General features: G+C 42.2%; 2 protein-coding genes across 22 annotated transcripts in view; one reads left to right on the top strand and one right to left on the bottom strand.

The window, feature by feature from the left end:
- Positions 1 to 26,712, top strand: part of ERC2 (ELKS/RAB6-interacting/CAST family member 2) — a 1,931,514-nt gene that overhangs the window by 1,334,820 nt on the left and 569,982 nt on the right. The gene's annotated exons all lie outside the window — the stretch shown is intronic.
- Positions 3,294 to 26,712, bottom strand: part of LOC137532346 (uncharacterized) — a 43,982-nt gene continuing 20,563 nt past the window's right edge. Inside the window, exons 2-4 of the mRNA XM_068252755.1 lie at positions 7,442 to 7,605; positions 4,998 to 5,467; positions 3,294 to 4,097 (exon numbers count right to left, since the gene is read on the bottom strand). Of these exons, the coding sequence (XP_068108856.1) occupies positions 3,294 to 4,097; positions 4,998 to 5,467; positions 7,442 to 7,605 (1,438 nt within the window). The remainder of the gene's footprint in view (positions 4,098 to 4,997; positions 5,468 to 7,441; positions 7,606 to 26,712) is intronic.

The raw sequence follows: 26,712 nt of genomic DNA, 5'->3' as shown, positions 1-26,712 counted from the left end.
GGGTGGGTTGGTAACTAGCTCGGTAGGTAGGTAGCCTGGTGGGTGGGTGGGTAGCCGGGTGGGTAGGTAACCTGGTGGGTGGGTTGGTAACTAGCCCGGTAGGTAGGTAGCCGTGTGGGTGGGTGGGTGGTTAGGTAGGTAGCCGGGTGGGTAGGTAGGTAGCCGGGTGGGTAGGTAGGTAGGAAGCCAGGTGGGTGTGTGTGGGTAGGTAGCCCTTAGCCGGGTGAGTAGGTAGCCTGGTGGGTGGGTAGGTAGCTGGGTGGGTTTAGGTAGCCTGGTGGGTGGGTAGGTAGGTAGCCTGGTGGGTGGTTAGCCTGGTGGGTGGGTTGGTAACTAGCCCGGTAGGTAGGTAGGTAGCCTGGTTTAGGTAGGTAGGCAGCCTGGTGGGTGGGTAGCCGGGTGGGTGGGTAGGTAGCCTGGTGGGTGGGTTGGTAACTAGCCTGGTAGGTAGGTAGGTAGCTAGGTAGGTAGGTAGCCGGGTGGGTGGTTAGTTAGGTAGCCGGGTGGGTAGGTAGGTAGCCGGGTTAGTAGGTAGCCTGGTGGGTGGGTGGGTAGCCGGGTGGGTGGTTAGGTAGTCGGGTGGGTGGTTAGGTAGGAAGCCTGGTGGGTGGGTAGGTAGCCGGGTGGGTAGGTAGGAAGCCTGGTGGGTGGGTAGGTAGCCGGGTGGGTAGGTGGTTAGGTAGCCGGGTGGGTAGGTAGGTAGGAAGCCTGGTGGGTGGTTAGGTAGTCAGGTGGGTAGGTAGGTAGGAAGCCTGGTGGATGGGTAGGCAGCCGGGTGGGTAGGTGGTTAGGTAGCCGGGTGGGTAGGTAGGTAGGTAGGTAGGTAGGCAGGTAGCCGGGTGGGTGGGTAGCTATCCGGGTGAGGGGCCCGACACCTATCCTCCCCCCCTACCTCACCTCGGGGGGCCCCCCTCCCGATATGCGCGGCGGGAGAGCGGTAAATACAGGAAGTCTCCAGGGCTCCAGGCAGGCGCTAGAGGCTCAGCCGCTTGGTCTCCAATATGTCTCCAACTCTGCATACTGCTCGCTACTTCCTGGTTTAGTAGCGAGCCGTATATAGAGTTGGAGACATCGGAGACCAAGCGGCCGCTGAGCCTCTAGCGCCTGCCTGGAGCCCCGGAGACATCCCGTATTTGCCGCTCTTCCACCGCGCATACTGGGAGGGGGGCCCCCCGAGGGGAGGGAGGGAGGGAGGATAGGAGTCGGGGCCCCCCAGGGGAAAAAAAATATATATATATATATATAAAAATATATATATATATATACTTAATGGGCCCCTGAAGCAACGGAACTTCAGGGGCCCTCGTGCGGCGGCACGGCCTACACGGCCGTATGTCCGCCACTGTATGTATGTATAGATGAATACATACATACCTATATATCTTAATCTATATCTATCGAGAGAGAGAAAAATAAAGAGAGAGAGAGAGAGAGAGAGAGAGAGAGAGAGAAATAGAAAAAGAGAGGTATATATACATACATATATATATATACACATGTATGTATGTAAGCATGCATGCATGGATGTACAGATACATACATACATGCATGCATGCAGATATATATATATATATGTGTAGGTATGTATATATATATATATATATATATATATATATATATATATACAGATATATATATATGTGTAGGTATGTATATATGTAGGTATGTATATATGTAGGTATGTATGTATATTTTTTTGCAGGTATGTATGTATGTATGTAATCATACATGCATACATAACAAGATATATCCATACCTACATATATAGCTAGATACCTATATCTATATATATATATATATTTGTATATACATAGAGAGACAGAGAAACAGATATACATGCATACATAACATATATATAGACATGTATGTATGGATGATTGTATGTATGTATGTATGTATGTATGTACGCATAGATGTATGTACGCATAGATGTATGTATGCATAGATGTTTGTATGTATGCATAGATGTATGTATGCATATATGTATGTATGCATAGATGTATGTATGCATAGATGTACGTACGTATGTATGTATGTATGTATAGATGAATACATACATACATATATATCTTAATCTATATCTATCGAGAGAGAGAAAAAGAAAGAGACAGAGAAAGAGAGAGAGAGAGAGAGAGAGAGAGAGAGAGAGAGAGAGAGAGAGAGAGAGAGAGAGAGAGAAATAGTAAAAGAGAGGTATATATACATACATATATATACACATGTATGTATGTAAGCATGCATGCATGCATGGATGTACAGATACATACATACATGCATGCATGCAGAGATACATACCTAGATATATATATATATATATATATATATATATATTGATATATATATATATATATATATATATATATATATATATATATATATATATATATATATATATATATATATATATATATATATATATATATATATATATATGGAGAGATATATAGATAGATAGAGGTATGTATATATATATATATATATATATATATATATATATATATATATATATATATATATATAGCTATTTATATACATAGATCTATGTATACACAGAAAGTTCCACCCCCATTTGGAAACTCACTTCTTGCATAGTTCACGAAACCCATCTTGGTGAGGCCAGCATACAGTAGAGTGGCCCTTCTTGGCTCAAGCGTGGTAAGGATGCCACGGCCGTTGGGTTGGGTATGGTGTAGCGCTGATGTATGAATGTTCCTACGCAGTGCAGTGCCCGATGCGTACTTTACCGCGTAGTGCCCATTACCTTATACTGTGCACTGCGTGTGTAAAATGTGTACAATTTCGCATGGCCCAGTGCACAGCGCACAAACATTGTGTTGCGAGCAAAAACAACCCACGCAGTACAACGACCGGCTGGGCTGCTACGCTACACGCGCTTTGATGAATCAGGCTCTGAGGTCATGATTCACAACAATGCGCCTCTTTCACCCAAAGCGCTTTGGTCAATCAGGCACATAGGTCATGATTAAAAAGTATGTGCCTGCTTTTTACCAAACTATAATTGTAAGCATACTGTGTTGGATCACACCGTTTGGAAAATCAGGCACACAGGTCATGATTAAAAAGTATGTGCCTGCTTTACCAAACTATAATTGTAAGCATACTGTGTTGGATCACATCGTTTGGAGAACAACAATTTGGAAATTTGGAAAAACATCATTATTAAGAAAAATGTGCCTTCAATTCAGACAAATTTTAATTTTTATGAAACAGGGAAAAAAAACAGGACCATTAGCACTTCCAAACACAAACAACGCGATGTATGATACAATTGTTCAAACAATCATAGCTGCTTGCCACGTGACAGCCCCATCACCCATAAAGTAACGAACATATTGATCTCTATTCTCCTGCAAGGAAGCACAGGTCCGAACCGGTGCCGAGGGGGGAATGTCTGCAAGGGCCGAAGGTTCTGAACGCCAGGCTCCTGGAATTATCACCCCAGTATTTAAGTCCTCAAAGTCCACGGATTGGGGCGGCATGTAGCCAGCGGCATTGTTCCGGCGTAGAAAATTGTGCAAAAGACAGCATGCAAACACTATTTTTTCAACTTTCGCTGGGGCTACATTCATACAAGTATGAAAGATGCGAAAGCGCTGTGCCATAATTCCAAAAGCGTTCTCAACAACCCTCCTTGCCCGTGACAAGCGGTAGTTAAAGATCTTCCGTTGTTCCGTCAACCCCCGGAATGGGAATGGCCTTAGCATGTTTTCACCTAAGGCAAATGCCTCATCAGCTACAAAATTAAAGTTGAGACCATGCACGGTTTGATCATTGTTTGGCAAACGCAGTAGTTTATCCTTCAGCCTTCGACCGAATACGGTGCGTTCAAGAACTCCGCCATCTGACATGCGTCCCGGCTTCCCAACATCGACCATCACAAACTCATACTTTGCATTAGCCACCGCCATCAAGATGATGCTGAAGAAGCCTTTATAATTGTAGTACATAGATCCAGATTTTGCTGGAGCCGCGATCCGCACATGTTTGCCATCTAGGGCTCCTCCGCAGTTTGGAAACTGCCACAAGTCCTGGAACTGTGTGGCCACAAGATTCCATTCCTCTGGGGTGTTTGGCAGCTGAGGAAAGTAAAAGAAATGATTATTTTCAAAAACGTTGGCAATTCTTTTCATATACAACGTGAAACACCAGATGAGCTTGATTCATCAAACCGCGGTAGACGTTACCTTCCGAGCGCTAGCACCTACCACATAGTGCCCCCTCCCGCTGCGCGGACTAAGCTGTCTGCGCGTGTTGGGGCCAATAATTTGTATAGCCGCAACAGGCGCTGACAGCTCAGTACAAATGGGGGGGCACCATGTGGTACCTGCTATCGCTCGGTACCGTCGAACGCGTTTAGATGAATCAAGCACGATTAGTAATTCAATACACACCCCCCTATTAAAGGAATAGTGTTTATTTACAGACAGCTGACCTGAGTGTGCTCAGGTAGCTGACCTGAGTGTGCTCAGACATTTCACAGCGGTACGTTGTTTTACACGCATACTGCCCATTCATTTCTATTGGGCACTATGCGCCTAAATGACACATCGAATGGTCCGTATTTCTCAATAAATTTACATGCCTGCTTAGCGCACTTTCGTGAATCAGGCCCCTAAAAGCCAGGGCAATCAGCCTAGCCCCATTCGCACCGCTAGCCGGATGACCTTACTCCTTTTTGGCATGCCGGGAAGGGGGCACCTCAAAGGCCCCCTCCCCCGCGACCCCTCCTCTCTACAAAGCCCGAGATGCACACTTTGTGCAATCAGTATAATTGAAATACAGTTTTCATCACCAGTAAAACGCACAATTAGCAAAAAAAAGGAACAAACACTTAAAACCTCGCCCTCATGATATGAATAGCAGGCTTCATTGAATTGACCTATGTTCACAAACACGAGGTGATGTGGACAGTGGCCCAGGAGAGGACTACAGCAAAAAGGTATTGGATAGGGTTGTATAAAATAAAAAACACTTACCCGCATATAATCTCGCACAAGAACATCGATAATTGCCTGGCATGTCTCAGGGATAATCCGTCCGAGTGCCTGCGCGGAAATCGCCATCGAAAACTTCAAATCCTCGTAAGTACGACCCGTGGCAAGGAAGCGCAGGGTGACGGCAAGGCGCTCCTCTGGTGTAATGGCTTGACGCATCCTCGTATCCTGCTTTGCAATGTACGGACTTACTTTCTCCAGCAGACACTGGAAATTTGCATTGGACATGCGGAGGTAATTACGAAAGTCCTCTGGGTTATTTACCCGCAGTTCATTCAATAAACTCACATCAGAGTATCTGTCCCGCTGTAGAAGCCAGTTTTTGCTCCACACTATCCTTTTCCGTTTCCTTTTGCGCCTGTTCTCTAAACTTTGTGCCAGGCATACAGCTCCAACGAGTGTTTCCGCATCCCAGTCGCTCAAATCCATCGTGCTATGATCAAAAATTCCTTCTACAGAGAGCAGAGTACCTTTGTAACCACACTGGAAGCAGACTGAAGCAGACTGAAAACCACGAGGCACAAGGCATACAATAGAAGAATAGAACAATACAACAAAAGGAATTCCAAAACTACAAACGCCCCTGCAGTAAACCCCACCCTTGTACAAACCCCCCTCTAGCTTTGCATACTCGATCGGACATGAATCAGATGCATTCTGAAGAAGTCGATGGTTAATTTCGATAGCGTCAAACGCGATCGAACGGCAATGAATCGGCAAGAAAATGGCCACGTATTCGATTCCTTTCAGAGCGATTCTACGAATTTTTAAGATCGATCGAGGCATCGATCTGTGCACAATCGTCAAGTGTATGAACATGCTTTGCTGTTATTTGATGTACCTATTAACAAGGCTGAGCAGTAGCTGCTGGGATCTAATATGTATTGAGTCAGCTATATCTGTTGCTGTTCATGACCAGAACTTGACATTGTTTTCATTGCAGCTTCAAAGGATATTTTTTATTTTAAGCTAATGGCAAACTCATTTTGGTTGAATAACATTAAGATCCATTATTGGTGTTATAGTCGTAGTCATTTTACAGAACACATTGACAGCTAACATCAGAGACCTCAACAGCTGAAAGTCCTGTCCATAGTTCTACAAATACACACACACACACACACTATAGACAGGGTAGAGAAGCTTCTAAGGGTGCAATGGTTAATTTGCATATATTCAGCAGTGGTGCTCTGGGAGACATCTCGAGCTCACTCCAACCTGAATTATCGCAAATTCTTTCTGTTTTAGGAAAGCAAATTTTTGTTTTTCTTAACATCTTAGTAAGGGGGCTTTTAGGACCATTGTAGTCCCTTACACACTCCAATGAGTTCTGGGTCACCATGAGCTTGCTGGTTAGTCTGTACCTCTCGGTTTACAAGCCCTACTCCATAGAGCCAAATTAATCCATGCCATGCACTGATGAGGATCAAACAATCCGAAACAGTCTGTATGCATGTTGGATTATTATGGCTCTGTACAATTTAACAAGCTGACACATCATTGCATTCCAGCGGTTCTGGAGGTGTGTTTAGCTTCTAAGGGTACAATGGTTAATTTGCATATATTCAGCAGTGATGCCCTGGGAGACATCTCGAGCTCACTCCAACCTGAATTATCGCAAATTCTTTCTGTTTTAGGAAAGCAAATTTTTGTTTATCTTATAATAAAAGTCAATATTTAAAACGTACAGTTTTTCTTATTCCATAATAGTTGACATAGCTTTGTTTACTTGTTTAAGTAAGTGTTACATAACTTTAACCATGGCTTGGAGATTGTATATTTGTGATTTTTAACCATTTAAGTAACTGCGGTCTCTGCCCCCTTAAGGACCAGAGACCGCTGGTACAAGAAACGGCGGAATACCGATGAATCGCCGCGCATACCCGCTGCAACTGCTGTCCACACCGCACGCTGGGAACCTCAGCCACCCACTCTGCCGTCTCTATGACGGCAGAGTTCCTGTGAGCCGGTCAGGAGCCGCTTTCATTGGCTCCTGACCCTGCCTATGAATGTAAGCCAATGGGAGCTGCTTACGTTGATAGGCAGGGTCAGGAGCCAATGAAATCGGCTCCTGACCCACTCACAGGGCTCTGCCGTTATAGAGACGGCAGAGCGAGTGAGCTGCGGCAGGAAGACAGCGGCGAGATTGTCAGGAGCGACGAAAGCGTTGAGAACGCACAGCGTCGGTGTATTGAAATCTACACCCTGGCAGCCAGATAGCCATCAAAAGAGGGTGTTATTAGCGTGGTCCTTAAGTAGTTAAAAAATGTAATTTCTTCAGTGGGATCACCCCCCTAGGATTATATCATAAAGGCACTTTTGAAATTGCCAGCGGTTTGAAAAGTATTCAAAAGTACTTACAGTGTGAACCAACTCTTAAAGGCCCGGGTACCTAAAGCGACACTATGGTCCCCAGTTTTACTTACCTGAGGCATCTTCCAGTCCCCTGTAGTTGTCCTGGTTCCTCGCCATCCTCAGCGCTGCTCCATTCAGCTGCCATCCCCCTATGGAATCTGGCCAGCTCTTGGACAGGCACAGCGGCTGAAGGGAGAAGAATGCTACATGAGCTCCTTTAGATATCTGTGTCGGACTACAAATGTGAGAATTATCATCACCACATCATTGTACATGGCTTTCATTGCTCTAGAGATTTGGAAATCCTGAAGACATCCTTCAAGATGTTCAAAACATAAGCACAAACCATGCAGAGAAAGACATATTCACAACGAAGTGGTTTACAACAGTATAGAATCAGAGTAACTAAGAATGGAATAGATCAGTTTAAAATGGCAAGGGTAGCAACTATGTTGTTTGTGCAAAGATATTTTTTTTGTTTTACACTATGAATGTGATATAAGATGGAGCAGATGTACGCAGGCAGTAGAACACACAACATTCTGTGATAGAAACAAGATCTTTGATGGACGGACCACCTACTCTGTGTCCACAGGAAAGAACTGGCTCTTGTGATAGTAGAAGCTGCTCCTGGTTCACATTATAAATGTGGGTTTATTGTAATAAACCTACACAGAGAACTGTATCTGGGGTCTTCTGATCTGCAAATGAAACAACCAAAATCATGATGATTTTGGCTCTAAAACACAGTTTTATCCATAGTTATGTTTGCTGTTAAGATAAGTACTGCTAAGCTGTGAAATTCTAGCTGACGACTATATTTTAAGAAACAGCTGGACATTCACCACTGCAGCTTGAAGACTGTATGTAGGCAGTACTAAAGGGTTTTTTATTAGTCATTTTCCCTTTTTTTCCACCAAATAATCTGGTCCACACTTCAATTTTCACATACCTCTTACTAGGGTAATCCTAGGAGGTTACATCTCTACTGCACGTCAACTGAAAGTGTACAAATGTAGGAAAGTGATAATGTTGCAAAATATTGGTGCTTGACATAAAACCTGCATGTTCTTCATGTCCTCCAGGTGTGCCCCTCCCCAATGTCTGGTATGTTAATTAGTACTTGGTATGTCAATCCAAAATTGTTACTAGATTATGTTAGAGAGAAGAAGTCACTTTACCCAATATGGGAAGAGAATAAACAATCAACCCACTTCTCTAATCAAGCACAGTCACTCAAGCAGCTAGGGAAAGCCCATGCAGACATCAGTTTTATATCAGATTGTTGGTTAAGCTAACTTCAAGTGGTTAGATTTGGTGATTTCCGATCTCTAAACATAATGGGCTTTAATCTATATTTATTTTATTTATATTTATTTTATACATCTATATACCAACCCATTTTTCAGTGTTCCACAGAGAACAATAAGCAATTCATGGTGGTTAAAATGGAGTCCGTTGCGCTTACAATACTGTAGAAGCATATGTAGCAGAAGCACAATTAATATACCAGTATGTTGTTGGGCTTAAGGTGGCCATACATGGTACAATTTTTAATTTTTTTTCGATTAGATAATTTAGTTCGATTATTCCGTTAGATCGAAAATAAAGATTTTTCCAGCTTGTCCGATCTGATTTTTCTCGAAAAAACGGGATAATTGTTCGAATTTCTTGATCGAAAAAAAAATATTTTCAACTTTCATTCGATTCAATCATTTAGATCGAATAAACGGGATAATCGAACGTTTTTATTGTACCATGTATGGCCACCATTAGGGAGGAAATCTGAAAAAGCCAGTAGTCAGGACAATCCTTCTGACCTCTCATCTGGAAGTTGATGAGAGAGAAATCAGGTGAGCTGCAAAGTCTCTGTTCACAATATTAGGCATACTAAGTCTAAAGCCCCTTTCATTATTATACAGTAGTGTCAAGATGACTGAGCTCTTTGGCATCAGATAACTTTTTTTTTTTACTTTAGCATTCTATAAACGTTCTAAAACAGGCATTTAAAAAAAATACAATTATCCTACTCCATTGTACATTTCAGGCATTAGGAAATTCTTTTTAGGGTTGCATAAAATAAAATATATACCAAAACATAATTTATGAATAGGAGGTCATTTTGTTGACACAAAACAATAACATGGATCTCACAAACACTGTAGCGTTCTATTTGTGTAAACTCAACATGTTCCTAATTTATTTACATTGTACTTGTAATGTGGCCTTTCACCAAGCCATCATACATGGTAAAACTACTTGGCTAAATCCCTTTATTATTGTTTAATGTGTTATAGTCATAAACATTAGTTCAAGGCTCTGTTTTGTTAGCCAGAATTTGTTATAAGATGTGGAGTTTGGTGAAGTATTGTCATTGGTTTTATACTGCATTTATAGTTTTATACAACTTAAAGTTTATCAAGAAAAAGTTATAGACCCCTGTAAAACCGATAGACTTAGGCTATCATTCATAAAGCATTCCCACATGCGGAAATGCTGAAAACAGCTCACTTTACCAACCACTTTGCAAAATGTGTATTCATAAAGGCTGTTTCCGCATGAAAAGCTGGCAGAGCGATAAATTACCTCCTTGTGCGGTGATTATCTAGAAAAAGTAACAAAATGTTAATTCATAAACATTAGAGCAAGCGGTATGCGGACGGGGAATACTGCTTCTTAGGAAGTAGCGATAAGCATGCGGAATACATGCAAGTGAATGGAGACAACCCTCCCAAGCAGCAGCAGCGAGAGCAGCGCATGGAGGGACTCAGGCAGCTTCTCTGTCTCCGCAAGCCTACCACCAGCCTACTGCCAGCCTTTTTCTGGAAATCTCCGCACTTGTATCGCAACTGGCAACATTTTTATGAATGACCACCCAGAAGTCTAAACTACCAAAAGCGGTTTTCTCCCGCACGGATTTTTGTTACCGACCACACTTTTATGAATGATAGCCTTTATATGATCATCTCCCAATAGCTTAATTTACTTCTGCCTTTTTTACTGTCTAACCATTTTAAGTTTTGAGTTCTACAGGATCACAAACCAAAATGTGTTAATTTAGTACAAACACCAGCTACATATAACTGCTCTCAGTTCCTGCTGTTGCCTAGTGCCTACACACATCCAAAAATTGCCCAATTTTACAACCTCACTATAGTATGAGGGCCAACAGATTTTGTGTAGGTAATCTCTCATGGAAGTGCTAACACTGGCCAGTCATTGGCCAATCAAAATTGGATGTGAGTACCAGGCTTTATTTTAATATATTGTTACTTGAAAGAATACCTTCTGATTTGAACAAATTTGAGCACTATTCAACAAGTTACATTTAACTTTAACGCCCAATAAAAGTATAGTAGTATGACGATATAAAATCATGAAGTAAGGGTGAATTTACACTACACTCATCCTCAACTGTCAGCGTTTTTTTGCATACCATTGCAGATGTTAAATGCATTAGAATGAACAGTCAATTTAAAATGAATGGGTTGTTTCCCTCTGACAGAAGGTTGTCTCTTTCTGGACATTGCTGCTGGCATGCATTGATGAACATTGCACGGCATGAAGAATGTGAGCGTTACATCACATATGAACACACACAGGTCCAGAAAATCTGTGCACATCCATGCATTGATGAACACTGCATGGCATATAGAATGTGAGCGGTACATCACATATGAACACATGCAGGTCCAGAAAATCTGTGCGCATTCATGCATTGATGAACACTGCATGGCATATAGAATGTGAGCTGTACATCACAAATGAACACATGCAGGTCCAGAAAATCTGTGCACATCCATGCATTGATGAACACTGCATGGCATATAGAATGTGAGCTGTACATCACATATGCACACATGCAGGTCCAGAAAATCTGTGCACATCCATGCATTGATGAACACTGCATGGCATATAGAATGTGAGCGGTACATCACAAATGAACACATGCAAGTCCAGAAAATCTGTGCGCATCCATGCATTGATGAACACTGCATGGCATATAGAATGTGAGCGGTACATCACAAATGAACACATGCAAGTCCAGAAAATCTGTGCGCATCCATGCATTGATGAACATTGCATGGCATGAAGAATTTGGGCATGATTCACAAAGCCGTGCTAACTGTTTAGCACGGGTGTGCTAAACAGTTAGCTCGTAAAGTGTCGTTAGCAGACTTTTGCGCGCGAAAAAGTGCCGCGATTCGCGCAATCGCGGACTTTTGCGCTCGCAAATTGCTGCTGCCGCCCAGTATAGATTAGATTAGGTAGCTGCCCTCCAGTATAGGTTAGATAGGTAGCTGCCCCCCAGTATTAGGTAGGTAGGTGCCCCCCTAATGGAGGGGAGAGCCGCAGCCGCGGTGAGGGCAGCCAGACCTCTCCCTCCCTTCCTTTCCCCGGGCTGCCCTCCATGCTCACCCCTCGGAGTGCAGAGTAATGCACAGGGAAGCGCCATACACAGCTACTCACCTACCTGGATCCAATCGCCGCTCACTCGCCGCCTGTCTCCTCTCCTGCATAGACGCTGATACACATGCTGCTTCCTGCTAAACAGGAAGCAGCGTGTGTATCAGCGGCTGGGCAGAGGAGGAGAGGACGTCAGGATGTGTGCTCCTAATCCATTGATAGGTTTGATGAAATGAATGTGTTTGCATGTCTGCACTATGCATGTTACAGGGCCAGAGTTAGGACACCTATGTTTACCTGGGTACTTCTGCGCAGTATAGGTGACTAAGCATAAGAATGCATTCTTCTGTGAACTAAGACCCCGGCTTTTAACTTAGCTGTAGGGATAACCGTTGTGCCTGGATGAGTGAATCTGTGAATGCATTTGTTTGAACATTTGCATGCGAGAGTACGAAGGGTTAATAGAAATTTGGGCAGAGGAGGAGACCAGCGGCGAGTGAGCGGTGATTGGAACCAGGTAGGTGAGTAGCTGTGTATGGCGCTTCCCTGCGCATTACTCTGCTCTCCGAGGGGTGAGCATGGAGGGCAGCCCGGGGAGAGGAAGGGAGGGAGAGGTCAGGCTGCCCTCACTGCGGCTGCGGCTCTCCCCTCCAATACAGCGCACCCCCTCTAGGGTGGCTGGGGTCACCCCACCTGGTGCGGGTCACACCCCCCGCACCCTCGTAACGACGCTTATGGATGTAGTTGTACAGGGATACATTTTATACATGATATGTATTTGCAAATGTTTGTCATGTAAAACATTTTAATTCAAGGTGTTCTAAAAGTCTATACTTTTTTATCTGCAGTTTTATAATAAGTTCTTTGTTTATTGACAATATGTGAGAGAATAGACTTTGTGTCTCCATAGTATAATGAAAATCACATTATGTATAATTTCTAGCCTTGGCATCTAAATGCAACTTCAGTATAGAGGAAGGCTATTATGTCTGTACAGTGTGTATAGTTGAAATGCACTGTGTGTTGTGTGTATTAGTTGAAATGCACTTAGAATATTATTATTTTTAATTTTTAAAGCACCAATATATGATCATCTGTAACGAACGGTACGCACACACATACAATTTTGATTGGCCAATTTTACCACTTCCATGTAGTGGGAGGGCCGACTGGTTTTGAACACTATGAAGACTTGTGTAGGTAAGCTCTTGTATCACATGAAAGTAGTTAAATCAGTTATTCATTGGCCAGTTGAAATTGCATGTGTGTATGTATCCTAAGAGATTTCATAAATATAGATATAGCAGATATAATAATACATAACAGTTAAAGAGATGACAGCAGCTGGAAGAGATAAAAGTTAGCTGCTAATTTAATAGTTACATAGTTATTTGGGTTGAAAAAAAGACATACGTCCATCGAGTTCAACCAGGAAATAAAGTAAAACACCAGCCTGCTCCCTCACATATCCCTGTTGATCCAGAGGAAGGCGAAAAATACTTGCAAGCATGGTCCAATCAGCCCCAAAAGGAAAATAAATTATTTGCGACTCCAGATGGCAATCAAATAAAATCCCTGGATCAACACCGCTGGGCATTACCTAGTAATTATAGCCATGGATGTCTTTCAACGCAAGGAAAGCATCTATGCCCCCTTTAAAGGGACTCCAAGCAGTAAATAAAATCAAAACCTGAACTTACCTGGAGCTTTCTCCAGCCCACCGTAGGTCAGGAGGTCCCTCGGCGTCCTTCTGGCTCTTCTCCCAGGCCCTGCTCAGAAATGGGCCCAGTGTCACCGGGAGCCGAGTGTCGGGCTCCTTCTTCCAGAAAGACGGCGTCAGTCGTCACCACGCCGGCCACCTCGCATCATTACGGCGGCCGACATGACAGTACTGCGCATGCGCGGTTTAATCACGCATGCACCGTACTGTCACGCTGGCCGCCGTGATGACGAGAGGCGGCCGGCGTGGTGACGACTGACTTCATCTTTCCGGAAGAAGGAGCCAGACACTTGGGCCCAGTGTCGCCGGGAGCTGTCGGGAGCCATTTCTGAGCAGGGCCTGGGAGAAGAGCCAGAAGGATGCCGAGGGACCTCCCGACCTACGGTGGGCTGGAGAACGCCCCAGGTAAGTTCAGATTTTGATTTTATTTACTGCTCGGAGTCCCTTTAAATGCAGATATAGAATTTGCCATAACTACTTCCTGTGGCAATGCATTCCACATTTTAATCACCCTTACTGTAAAGAACCCTTTCCTAAATCAATGGATAAAACGTTTTTCCTCCATGCGCAAATCATGTCCCCTAGTCCTTTGTAAATGCCTAGGGATAAAAAGCTCATTTGCAAAGCTTTTACATTGCCCTCTGACATATTTATACAGGTTAATTAGATCCCCTCTAAGCCGTCTTTTCTCCAGACTAAATAAACTCAGTTTATCTAACCTTTCTTGGTAAGTGAGACCTCCCATCCCTCGTATCAATTTTGTTGCTCGTCTCTGCACCTGCTCTTAAGGTCCATACTCACGGGGGACGGCCGTCGCCGCAACCGCGTGGCATGCGCATGTTGCGGCGACAGTTCGCCCGTGTGTATGACGCGCGCGCCCCAAACCATCGCCTGTCAGAGCTGTCGCCAGGCGATTGACATGTTCAATTGCCGGCTACAGCCGTCGCCGCAACCTCGCCGGAACTGTCGCTAGTCCCGCATGTGTATGCGGGCTAGCGGCAGCTACCCACACACAGCACACGGAGCTTCCGGCGGGGGGGAGGAACCTCGGCGACAGCTTCCGCCGCATCGCTAATCCCTCTGCTGCCGTGTGGATGCAGAGGGACTTGGCGACGAGCTGTTGCCGAACTGTCGACGAACTGTCGCGCACACGCTCCCGTGTGCAGCGACAGCTACAATTGTCCCCCCGTCAGTACTTAGCTTTAAACTGCAATATCTTTCCTGTAATGTGGTGCCCAGAACTGAATTCCATATTCCAGACGTGGCCTTACTTAAGAGTTAAACAGGGGCAATATTATGCTAGCATCTTGAGTTTTCATTTCCCTTTTAATGCATCCCAAAATGTTATTAGCTTTAGCTGCAGTGACATGGCATTGAATATGATTATTTAACTTGTTGTCGATGATTACTCCTAAGTCCTTCTCCAAGTTTGATGTCCCCATCTGTATCCCATTTATTTTGTATGGTGCTAGACCATTGGTACGACCAAAATGCATGACTTCACATTTTTCAACATTGAATTTCATCTGCCTTTTATGTGCCCATATAGCCATCCTATCCAGATCCTTTTGCAATACAGTATGTCACTATCTTCCTGAGAGTTGATAATTCTGCACAATTGTGTATCATCTGCAAAAATAACAACATTGCTTACTACTGCATCTACTAGGTCATAATAAATAAATTGAAGAGCACTGGACCCAGTACTGACCACTGTGGGACCCCACTGCTAACAGTCACTCATTTTGAATAAGATCCATTGACCACAACTCTTTGTTTTCTGTCCATTAGCCAGTTCCCAATCTATGCACACAGACTCTTCCCCAGTCTTTGCATCCTCAACTTTTGCACCAGACTTTTGTGTCGAAGACCTTCGACCTTGCAGTTTTTTTAATGGGGTGCTGTTATTAGGGGACTGATCAGTTATTGTGGTCCTGTCTACTACTAGGGGCTTTTTGGTGTGTGGTCTGTCATGTGGTGCTGTTTTTACTGGGAGTTCTGACCCGAGGGTCTTGCTCTTATTGTAGCCTGTCTGAGGGCTGGTCTTTTTTGGGGGGAAATGCTGCCTAATCATGTTATTTAGGAGAGATGCATGTGATATTTTGAGGACATCCTTCCTAGTAATTTTTTAGGGGATACGCCATTGACAATTTGGGGGGGGGGGGGGGAGAACTTGTATACATTGACCTATTAATATGGTATAACACATTATGGCATATTGCTACATGCCACATTTACTGGCCATGTATCACTTTAGGTTGAACACTTACCCCCACCCCCTTTCCCTCTAAGGCACAGTTTCAGTGCTTGCCCCCAGCATACAGCATGACTAGCAGTAATTAACTTTTCAAATGTACAACAAAATGTTTCTGTTATACTACCAGCAGAAAGTCTATCTTATGTATGATCTCTGGTGTACTTTTGTGCATAAAATGAAAGATGTGATTTTTTTTTCTTAATACTCTTATCCACCTACACCTCAGGACATTACATGCTAATGTTATTTCTAATCTTACCTGGTTTTAATAAAGCCCCCTTACTTTTTTCTCTGTCATCACTTTTTTCTTTGTAAACATATAAGATGTACAGAATAACTATTTGTCTGGGAAAAGAGATGTGTTTGAGCTCTGTAACAAAATACTGAATAGTAGAAGTTATTGCCTGAAGAGTTTCTAGAAAATTAGGAAGAGGCATTTAATATGGTAGCTGGTAAATCGGTTACAGAGCGAATAGACTCAAAGAGATCTCAATAGCATTGCAGCTTAGACATCCAAATTGGGTGTGTAACCCGGTGCTGTAGATTTGATGACAGACTTGAATGTGTGGCCTTGCAAACGAGCAGTCTCTGGAATCAGCATTGAGATTCCAGACTTTGCTCAATGTAAGGTGAGAGTTTTGGAAATTCTTTAGCACTCGATGGGGTTGCTTTAGTTTTCATTATCCGAACGGACATCTACAAACACAGACACAAACAAGGAACTGTGGACTTTTGGAAAAAGGCATGTTGGTCGATGTTGAGCAGTTTCATTGTTGCAAACATTCTGACCATAAAGTCTGACTGTTAATACATTGTTAGGCATTACATAGATATTCTTCTTTTTTGTTTTTCTGCCTTCTTGAAATGTTTTTTTTTTTTTTGCATTTTTCTTTGTCTATCAATATTTTCTTAAAGCCAATCTAATTAGAGATGTCGCGAACCTCCGATTTTAGGTTTGCGAACCTTTTTCGCGAACCTCCGCGAAAGGTTCGGTTCGCGAAAAAGTTCGCGAACCGCAATAGACTTCAATGGGGAGGCGAACTTTGAAAATTTTAAAAACTTTTACCGGCTGGAAAAATGATAGAAAACATGTTTCAAGAACTCTAATACCTGGAGGCACACCTGATTGAGTGAAATACACATCACTGCTGGAGGACCCGCCCTCCCTCCTCCAAGCAAGGTCCTTATACCATTTGACTCAGTACACTAATTAGTTATGGGACAGCTGCTACACACTCTGCTAGGGAGATTTTAATTAGGCTCTTGTGGGTCTCCTCCCACCTCCCTCCTCCCTCTGGCTTACTGAACAGACAGAGCTGAGATTTGAACTCTGGTCTCCTGTGTCAGAGGCAGAGCCCTTAAACATTACACCATGCAGCCACTGCTTACAGATATGTAGCCAGACATGGCCTTGTCTTTTGTGTTCAACAGTTGTCCAAAGAGAACCCCAGATAGCCAGGTAGATTCATCTCTCTCTCTCTCTCTCTCTCTCTCTCTCTCTCTCTCTCTCTCTTTCTCTCTCTCTCTCTCTCTCTCTCTCTCTCTAGTAGGGATGGTCACCGCTTTCCGCGGAATTGTATTTTTGAGCATAAATAGATTGAGCATAAATGGTACATGCTAGGCTGGCTTCAGCATGTAGTGTTGGTGAGAGAGAGAGAGAGAGAGAGATATGAATCGGGGGAAGCCCTCCAGGAAATCCCGTTCTTGGAACGGGATTTCCTGATCGGAGATCGCCGAAGGCGATCGAAGCGGGCGGGGGATGCCGCTGAGCAGCGGCTATCATGTAGCGAGCCCTGGGCTCGCTACATGATTTAAAAAAAAACAAAAAACTGCTGCGCTGCCTCCTGGCGGAATTTTTCATACCGCCAGGAGGGTTAATGTTATCTGTTTTTGTTTCAGTACATTTTATTGAGTCATCCACAGGCAATATAACACATACATATATCATACTATAGACTACATTGAGCAATTGGACATCAGAGGTAATTATCCAATATCTTTTACATAAAAGACAAAAAAGAGAGAGCGCTCTATGAAAGATATGTCGGTCTGTATTTTGTCCTGTCACTCGCTCTTTTTTGTCTTTTATCTACACCAGTGGTCCTCAAACTAAGGCCCGTGGGCCGAATGTAGCCCCCTGAGGCTTTTTTACCGCCCCCCCCCCCCCACACACACACACACAAGATGTATTATAGATGGGGTCAGCTACATCTTTAAATATTGGTGGTCCGCATATAGAATGAAGCCAGAAAGCAGTAATTCGCTGGTTTCCAATTAAATTCCACATCAGGTGACACTGCTGTCCAATTGGACTGCCGGTCTTCACCGGGGTATGCTTTACTGTCTGGCCCGCAAAGACTTCTACATCATTTTATGTATACTCCGGCCCCCCAGCAGTCTGAAGTATGTTGACCCGGCCCTCGACCCAAAACGTTTGGGGACCCATGATCTACATAGTGGAATATAGAGCTGCCTATATTGGGACTGCCTGATCGCACCTCTAGGGGATCTTTCCAAATCTCATACAATTGCCAATGTCTTTTACATGACATACATAGGCTCTTAATGTTACTTTTTATCCTGCAGCCAAACAAACACAATTTTCTACGCTTGCCAAATGATTTTTTTTGTAACCCTGACACACAATCTTCTGTTTGGTGTACAGGATGCCCAAGAATTTTTTCTTTTGTTTCCTCTTGTAAGATTGGGTCAGGAGGCAAGTAACATTTCTGTATCGCTATGCAAAAGGCTTATATGTTCTGTATGTGTTCAATCTGTATGGGGAAAGAGGATGCACATTCAAATGACAGAGTGCCATATTACTACTGTATCAGGGAAATCTTTACATTCTTAAAGGACACCTGAAGTGAGAGGGATGTGGAAACTGCTATATTTATTCCTTATAAACCATTTCAGTTGCCTGGTGTCAGAACAGTTCTTTCATGCATCAGTAGTATCTAAACCGCACACCTGAAATAAGCATGCCACTAATCTAGTCAGCCTTCAGTCAGAAACAATTGATCTGCATGCTTGTTTGGGGTCTATGGCTAAAAGTATTAGAGGTAGAACATTAGCTGGACAGACTGGCAATTTGTATTGTTTTAAAGGAAATAAATATGGCAGCCTCCATATTCCTCTCACTTCAGGTGTCCTTTACATTTATCACAGGTGGCTACATCCTTACTGCTGGCAAGGCGCATCACTGTGGAATTTTTGTGTGTTTCCAAGTGAGCAGGAACAAGAGCTGTTCTCCCCGAGTGATCTGAGGCAGGAGGCTGTCTGATATTATAGTCTAGGCTAAGCAATACTGGGAAGGTGGGATTACATATCAATATACTGCAATATATAGACATAGGAAGTGTTTCTGATGCTAAAACCAGGTTAATTCACATACAATTGTGTATCCTGAATAGCGTACATGTTGTTGTTGCAGATCCTCTTTAAGGGCTCAGCCTCACTATAAGCGCTTTCCTGAGCGCTTGTAATTAATTAGCACTTTCTGAGCGCTTTTAAAAAATCGCTCCCATTCACTTTCATTAAAATCACGTACAAAATTGATTTTTCACGGACACGATCATGGTGATTTATAATGCGATTTTTACCACGATTTTAATGAAAGTGAATGGTGGCGATTTTTAAAAAGTGCTCAGAAAGCGCTAATCAATCACAAAGCACTCAGAAAAGCGTGTATAGTGTGGCTGAGCCCTAAGAAAAGACCAAGCTAATGTATCACAAACCTTTAGTAGTCACCTTAAAGGTGTGTGGTGACTTTTACTTTGTTTCTGGTTTTTGTGTGCCAAAGAAGTAGGTGGAATTATATGTATAAGTACAACTACCCTTTGAAATATCGCTTGCAAAGATTTTAACCGGTTCAGCGCCGCAGTGCCGAAAATCTCATGCATCCGAGCAACGTTCACCTCCCATTCATTCGCCTATAACTTTATTGCTACTTATCACAATGAATTGATCTATAGCTTGTTTTTTCCGCCACCAATTAGGCTTTCTGTGGGTGATACATTTTGCTAAGAGCCACTTTACTGTAAATGCATTTTAACAGGAAGAATAAGAAAAAAACGGAAAAAAATTATTATTTCTCAATTTTTGGCTATTATAGTTTGAAATTAATATACGCTACCGTAATTAAAACGCATGTATTTTATTTGCCCATCTGTCCCGGTTATTACACCATTTAAACGATGTCCCTATCACAATTTATGGTGCCGATATTTCATTTAGAAATAAAGGTGCATTTTTTCAATTTGCGTCCATCACTATTTATAAGCTTATAATTTTAAATAATATAATAACATATTCTCTTGACATGCATATTTAAAAAGTTCAGACCCTTGGGTAACTATTTATGTTGTTTTTGTTTTTTTTTTTAATTGTTTTTTTTTTTTTTTTTATAAAAAAAGTGTATGTGGGTAATTTTTGGTGTGGGAGGGAAACTGCTAATTTTAAATGTAAAATAATGTTTTTTTTTAATCAAAAATGTATGTGGGTGCAGTTTACTATTTGGCCACAAGATGGCCACAGTGAAAAAAGTCCTAGATGCGAACCAGCTCGCATCTAGGAACTAACATGCTGAGGAGTTGTTTCCTGGGGGCAGAAATACCGCGCTCTCTGGAGAGAAAGCGTCGGTATTTCTGCGGGGAAGTTAGATCGGTGAATGGGAATTATATTCCCATTCATTGATCGGGGGGCTAGCGGCGGGCAGCGGGAGCGCGCGCGGGGGCGCGCCCGATCGCGCGTACGAGCCGGCGGCAGCACCAGTGCCTATCTGGACGAGGAAGCTCGTCCAGATAGGCCGAACTGGTTAAGATATATCTGCTAAAGCAGGCTTTCTCAACCAGGGTTCCCTGGAACCCCAGGGTTCCTTGAGGACTCTGCAGGGGTTCCTTGGCATTTTACCCCATCGTGGGGGAAGTATAATAGAGCACACTATAATAGGTGGTACTGTAACAAGAAGCACTAAATTGGGGGGTCTTGGAGACAGTATAATGAGTGGCAGTGTAATAGAAGATAGTGAAATTAGCAGCCTAACCTACTTAAAGACCATGCCTCCTGAAAAAAAAATCTAGGGGTTCCTCAAGACCAAAAAATTGTTTGCAGGGGTTCCTTGAGATCCAAAAGTTATTTACAGGGTTCCTCCAAGGTAAAAAGGTTGAGAAAGGCTGTGCTAGAGGTTATGATTTTTTTGCGTACGTTAAAAAGGGGCGCTGGGAAAAAAGGGCGCGGGGTTTTAAACGATAAACATGGATAACGTTTAAAAATATAATGTACTATATTTCGTTTAAAAATAATGTTTTATAAAGTTATAAATCATTAAATAATGTGCATGAAATTGGCAATTGTGAAAACGTTAATCTTCCGTTTAAAAAGTGAAACGTATAATAACGTTTAAAAAAAATAGTAAGTAACCCTCCCTGTACCTACCCCTAACCCCTAGACCCCCGTGTTGGTGCCTAAACCTAAGACCCCCCTGGTGGTGCCTAAACCTAAGACTCCCCTGATGGTGCCTAAACCTAAGACTCCCCTGGTGGTGCCTAAACCTAAGACCCCCCTGTTGGTGCCTAAACCTAAGACCCCCCTGGTGGTGCCTAAACCTAAGACTCCCCTGATGGTGCCTAAACCTAAGACTCCCCTGGTGGTGCCTAAACCTAAGACCCCCCTGTTGGTGCCTAAACCTAAGACCCCCCTGTTGGTGCCTAAACCTAAGACCCCCCTGTTGGTGCCTAAACCTAAGACCCCCCTGGTGGTGCCTAAACCTAAGACCCCCCTGTGATAAGCATTAATAACGTGTGAAAAAAATATTGTGCTGTTTTTCGTTTAAAAATAATGTTTTAAAAAAGATTGTACTGTTTTTCGTTTAAAAATAATGTTTAAAAAATTATAAATCATAAAATAATGTGTAATCATGAGAAGCAGTTATAAAACAGTAAAAGTCTCCGGGCGCCGCTTATAAAACGGTATTTTTCTCCGGCGCCCTTTTTTCCTGTCGGGCGCCCATTAAACGATATTTATTATGGGAGTGAATGGCGCGCCCGATTTGTCCACTTGCCTCAGGCGCCCGAATTTACTGTTACCGATTTTTTTTACTGACTTCCAACATTTTTCCTTTTTGTCTTATAATAAGAAAATTTCAGGTCTGCTAATATCCATCCTTGTATATGCCCTTCGCACAGTTCATATGAAGTACTTAATTGTTTAGGGAGGGCTGGTGCACTTTTATGGAATGACGGGTTCTAAATAATCAGTTTATGGAATGCCACCTCTAACATTACTTCTTTCCATTACTCATTGACGAACTTGACATTAACTTTGCCCTCTTGTAGCAAAGTCTAAATTAAATTATGCTATTCCAAAACATTAGAAATTAATAAAACGAGCAAAGATGGCAACATATTTCTAGTGGAAAATGAGCCTTAAGAATCTGGGACTGTACAAGGGAAGTAAGAACTAGTTTTGGCAGCTGTTTTAAGGTTCAGATGGACTTCCAAATGAAAAATGACCATCAACGTGCTGTGCCAGCTGGCACACTCTCACCGATTTCACAACAATCATAGAAGAAAAGGATGGACCATTTCTCTACAGTCGAAAAGTTGAATCAGAGATGAAAATTTGGCTAATCTCCTTATCAATTTCATAGCACTATAAATCAATTTGAAGAAACATCTGCTCATAAAAAAGATGTGTGAAAGATGTTGATCTCACTAACGTGCTTGATACAGATTTAATAGGCATGAAATTACTGACTTGTAAAAAGATTAGAACAAATAATTATTGATTAATTTAGTAAAGGGAGTCTGTCATGATTAAAAATTGAAGCAGTCAGTGGCTGCTGTGTTATTTTAGATGTTGCATGTTGTGTTTGTTATGCTATCCCCCCCCCCCCCCCCCCCAACACACTTTGTCAATAAGAAACAACTTTCCTAATCAATGTTTGCTATATATTTTCCAGCCAAGAAAGGTTGTAGATTGTAATATATTTTGAGTTGATTTAAAGCTTTTATTGCATTGACCATTTAAATTATTAAAACATTGCATAATAGACTGGAGCCTTTAAAGTAGACCTTTTCCATACTGGGCAGCTAAAATCCACATTTGTAGAAAATACTCAAAAAAATAAATATATATATATATATATATATATATATATATATATATATATATATATATATATATATATACAGGATCTTCTCAAAAAATGTGCTTATTGTGATAAAGTTCATTATTTTTTGTAATGTACTGATAAACATTAGACTTTCATATATTTTAGATTCAAATACACACAACTGAAGTAGTTCAAGCCTTTTATTGTTTTAATATTGATGATTTTGACATACAGCTCATGAAAACCCATATTTCCTATCTCAAAAAATTAGCATATTTCATCCGACCAATAAAAGAAAAGTGTTTTTAAAACAAAAAAAGTCAACCTTCAAATAGTTATGTTCAGTTATGCACTCAATACTTGGTCAGGAATCCTTTTGCAGAAATGACTGCTTCAATGCGGCGTGGCATGGAGGCAATCAGCCGGAGGCACTGCTCAGGTGTTATGGAGACCCAGGATGCATCGATAGCGGCCTTAAGCTCATCCAGAGTGTTGGGTCTTGTGTTTCTCAAGTTTCTCTTCACAATATCTCACAGATTATCTATGGGGTTCAGGTCAGGGGAGTTGGTAGACCAATTGAGCACAGTAATACCATGGTCAGTAAGCCATTTACCAGTGGTTTTGCACTGTGAGCAGGTGCCAGGTCGTGCTGAAAAATGAAATCTTCATCTCTATAAAGCTTTTCAGCAGATGGAAGCATGAAGTGCTCCAAAATCTCCTGATAGCTAGCTGCTTTGACCCTGCCCTTGATAAAACACAGTGGACCAACACCAGCAGCTGATATGGCACCCCAGACCATCACTAACTGTGGGTACTTGACACTGAACTTCAGGCATTTTGGCATTTCCCTCTCCCCAGTCTTCCTCCAGACTCTGGGACCTTGATTTCCGAATGACATGTAAAAGTTGCTTTCATCCGAAAAAGTACTTTGGATCACTGAGCAACAGTCCAGTGCTGCTTCTCTGTAGCCCAGGTCAGGCGCTTCTGCCGCTGTTTCTGGTTCAAAAGTGGGTTCATGCTTCCATCTGCTGAAAAGCTTTATGGAGATGAAGATTTCATTTTTCAGCACGACCTGGCACCTGCTCACAGTGCCAAAACCACTGGTAAATGGTTTACTGACCATGGTATTACTGTGCTCAATTGGCCTGCCAACTCTCCTGACCTGAACCCCATAGAGAATCTGTGGGATATTGTGAAGAGAAAGTTGAGAGACACAAGACCCAACACTCTGGATGAGCTTAAGGCCACTATTGAAGCATCCTGGGCCTCCATAACACCTGAGCAGTGCCACAGGCTGATTGCCTCCATGCCACGCCGCACTGAAGCAGTCATTTCTGCAAAAGGATTCCCGACCAAGTATTGAGTGCATAACTGAACATAATTATTTGAAGGTTGACTTTTTTTGTTTTAAAAACACTTTTCTTTTATTGGTCGGATGAAATATGCTAATTTTTTGAGATAAGAAATTTGGGTTTTCATGAGCTGTATGCCACAATCATCAATATTAAAACAATAAAAGGCTTGAACTACTTCAGTTGTAGCGTAATGAATCTAAAATATATGAAAGTCTAATGTTTATCAGTACATTACAGAAAATAATGAACTTTATCACATAATGCTAATTTTTTGAGAAGATCCTGTATATATATATATATATATATATATATATATATATATATATATATATATATATATATATATATATATATATATAAAAACATAATCATTTAAACTTTTCATATGTATTTTCTGAATAAAATAAATTGCTTATGTTTGTGGTTTTGTGGCACCACCATGGGTACAGGCATTTAGATTTCCTCTTGGATAGGGGCAAGCAAGTTTGCTAAAACCACATTTGACAGATTGAAAGAAAGCTTTAGATTTCTTCTTCTGTATCATTAAACTGTTAAGTTCAATTTATTTTTAACTTTTTTTGTGGTGAGGTATTCTCATGAGCCTACCTAGGTAGTGTCCCTCTGCACCAACAGAAGATACGTGTAACAGACACAAGAAGTATATGCTCTTATTTTGAAAAAAAAAACATATTAAAAAGTTTTTTCCATGGATAATGCCTTGTGTTATGAACATTTGGTGTATCATCAGACACACATGTCACGCTATAGCAAATGAGGAACATGGACTGTTAAAGAGGAACTCCAGTGAAAATAATGCAATAAAAAAAGTGCTTCATTTTTACAATAATTATGTATAAATGATTTAGTAAGTGTTTTCCCGTTGTAAAATCTTTCCTCTCCCCGATTTACATTCTGACATTTATTACATGGTGACATTTTTACTGTGGGCAGGCTATGTAGCTGCTGCTAGCTGTTTTGGCTGTTAGAGACAGCTGTAAACAGCTATTTCCTGTCTGTGAACCTTGTTACATTGTAACAAACTGCCAAAAGTACAGCGGTCCCAGAGCTTCTTGTGGGAGGGGTTTCAGCACAAAATCAGTCATACAGCGCCCCCTTATGGTCTGTTTGTGAAAAGCAATATATTTCTCATGTAAAAGGGGGTATCAGCTACTGATTGGGATAAAGTTCAATTCTTGGTTGGAGTTTCTCTTTAAGTGAAGACAGAAAGAGGAAGTATGGCGAGGCATTCAATGGAGCAGCAGTGGGCAGGGTATGGTGGAGAGCAATATGCTAGTTCAACGCTGTTGTTTAAAGATCTGTTGTGCCAGATCTTTAGATAAAACCAGGATGCAGCTCTACATGTGCTAGTTTTATGCTAGGCGCTAGAGGAAAATTGCCCAATGCCGTCATTTGGGGTCTTTCTGGCTGAGTTCCCTCCAGTGTGTGTTTAAGACTTTAAAAACAGCTCTGGATTTGTGATCCATGAAATTGCTAGATAGCACTTGTATCGCTGACTCAGTCTTCCATTCATTGCCAGTTGTTGTCCCATTCATTGCCAGTTGTTGTCCCATTCATTGCCAGTTGCTGTTGAGTAGAACAGCATCTCTGATGTCTCTTTTAAGGCTCGTACACACGCTTGACTAAAGTCGGCTGAGGGAGCCGATTACGTCTGCCTCAGCCGATAATCAAGAGCGGCGGATCAGCTCACCTCCCGTGATGGCCGATCCCATTGTCTAAACCACTCCCTCGCCCACTGTGTGATGTCACATACACACCACTTTGTCGTCCCTCCGCCTCCCCGCATAGCGTATTGTCAGCTACACAGCTGACTTGGCTCTGTGCAGCCAGGCCAGGCGATGTCTCACAGGGGGATCATTTCTGATCCCCAATGGGCAACATCCATCAAAAGTGTGTACACGCGTTTAATTCTTGCTAAACAGTGTGCTTGGTGGATAGTAGTTTCCTAGGAAATAAAAATGTTTATGTTACTTCATAGGGAAAGAGCAGTATGGCAGGATCTAATCTTTTAAAGATGAATTGTACATGTAATAATTTCTTGTGTGACGTTTCTAGTTGGCAGGTCGGACTCCTGTGTGTAAATGGCATAGGCTCAGGACAACCTGCAGAATATGGGTCTGTGTCAGACTGGTCCTTTTTGATTTGCAGAGAACAGCAGACTGTTGCCAAAACAATTCCAACCTGCTAACTCTCCTTTATGCTAGCTTAAATATTTCAATGCTGGGGTTTTCTTAAAGTTAGATAACGTAACCCCGTCCCCTTATTAGGCCATGTCATATGCTATGCTGCAGTTTCTTGAATGTATGCATGACCCCCCGGCTTTATTGTTTACAGTTTGCATACAGAAGCTTGAAGCATGCCCTGGTCTGACAAATGTCTGTTTTTGTTGTGACTGCATTTTTCTTGAATTCATTTGGAGTGAGTTTTAAAAACCTTGCTCAAACACCGTAAATCCATATGTTTAAAATAGG

The sequence above is a fragment of the Hyperolius riggenbachi genome, chromosome 9 (genome assembly GCF_040937935.1).
Source record: "Hyperolius riggenbachi isolate aHypRig1 chromosome 9, aHypRig1.pri, whole genome shotgun sequence".
NCBI lineage: Eukaryota > Metazoa > Chordata > Amphibia > Anura > Hyperoliidae > Hyperolius > Hyperolius riggenbachi.
This window is presented reverse-complemented; position numbering and strand designations above follow the sequence as displayed.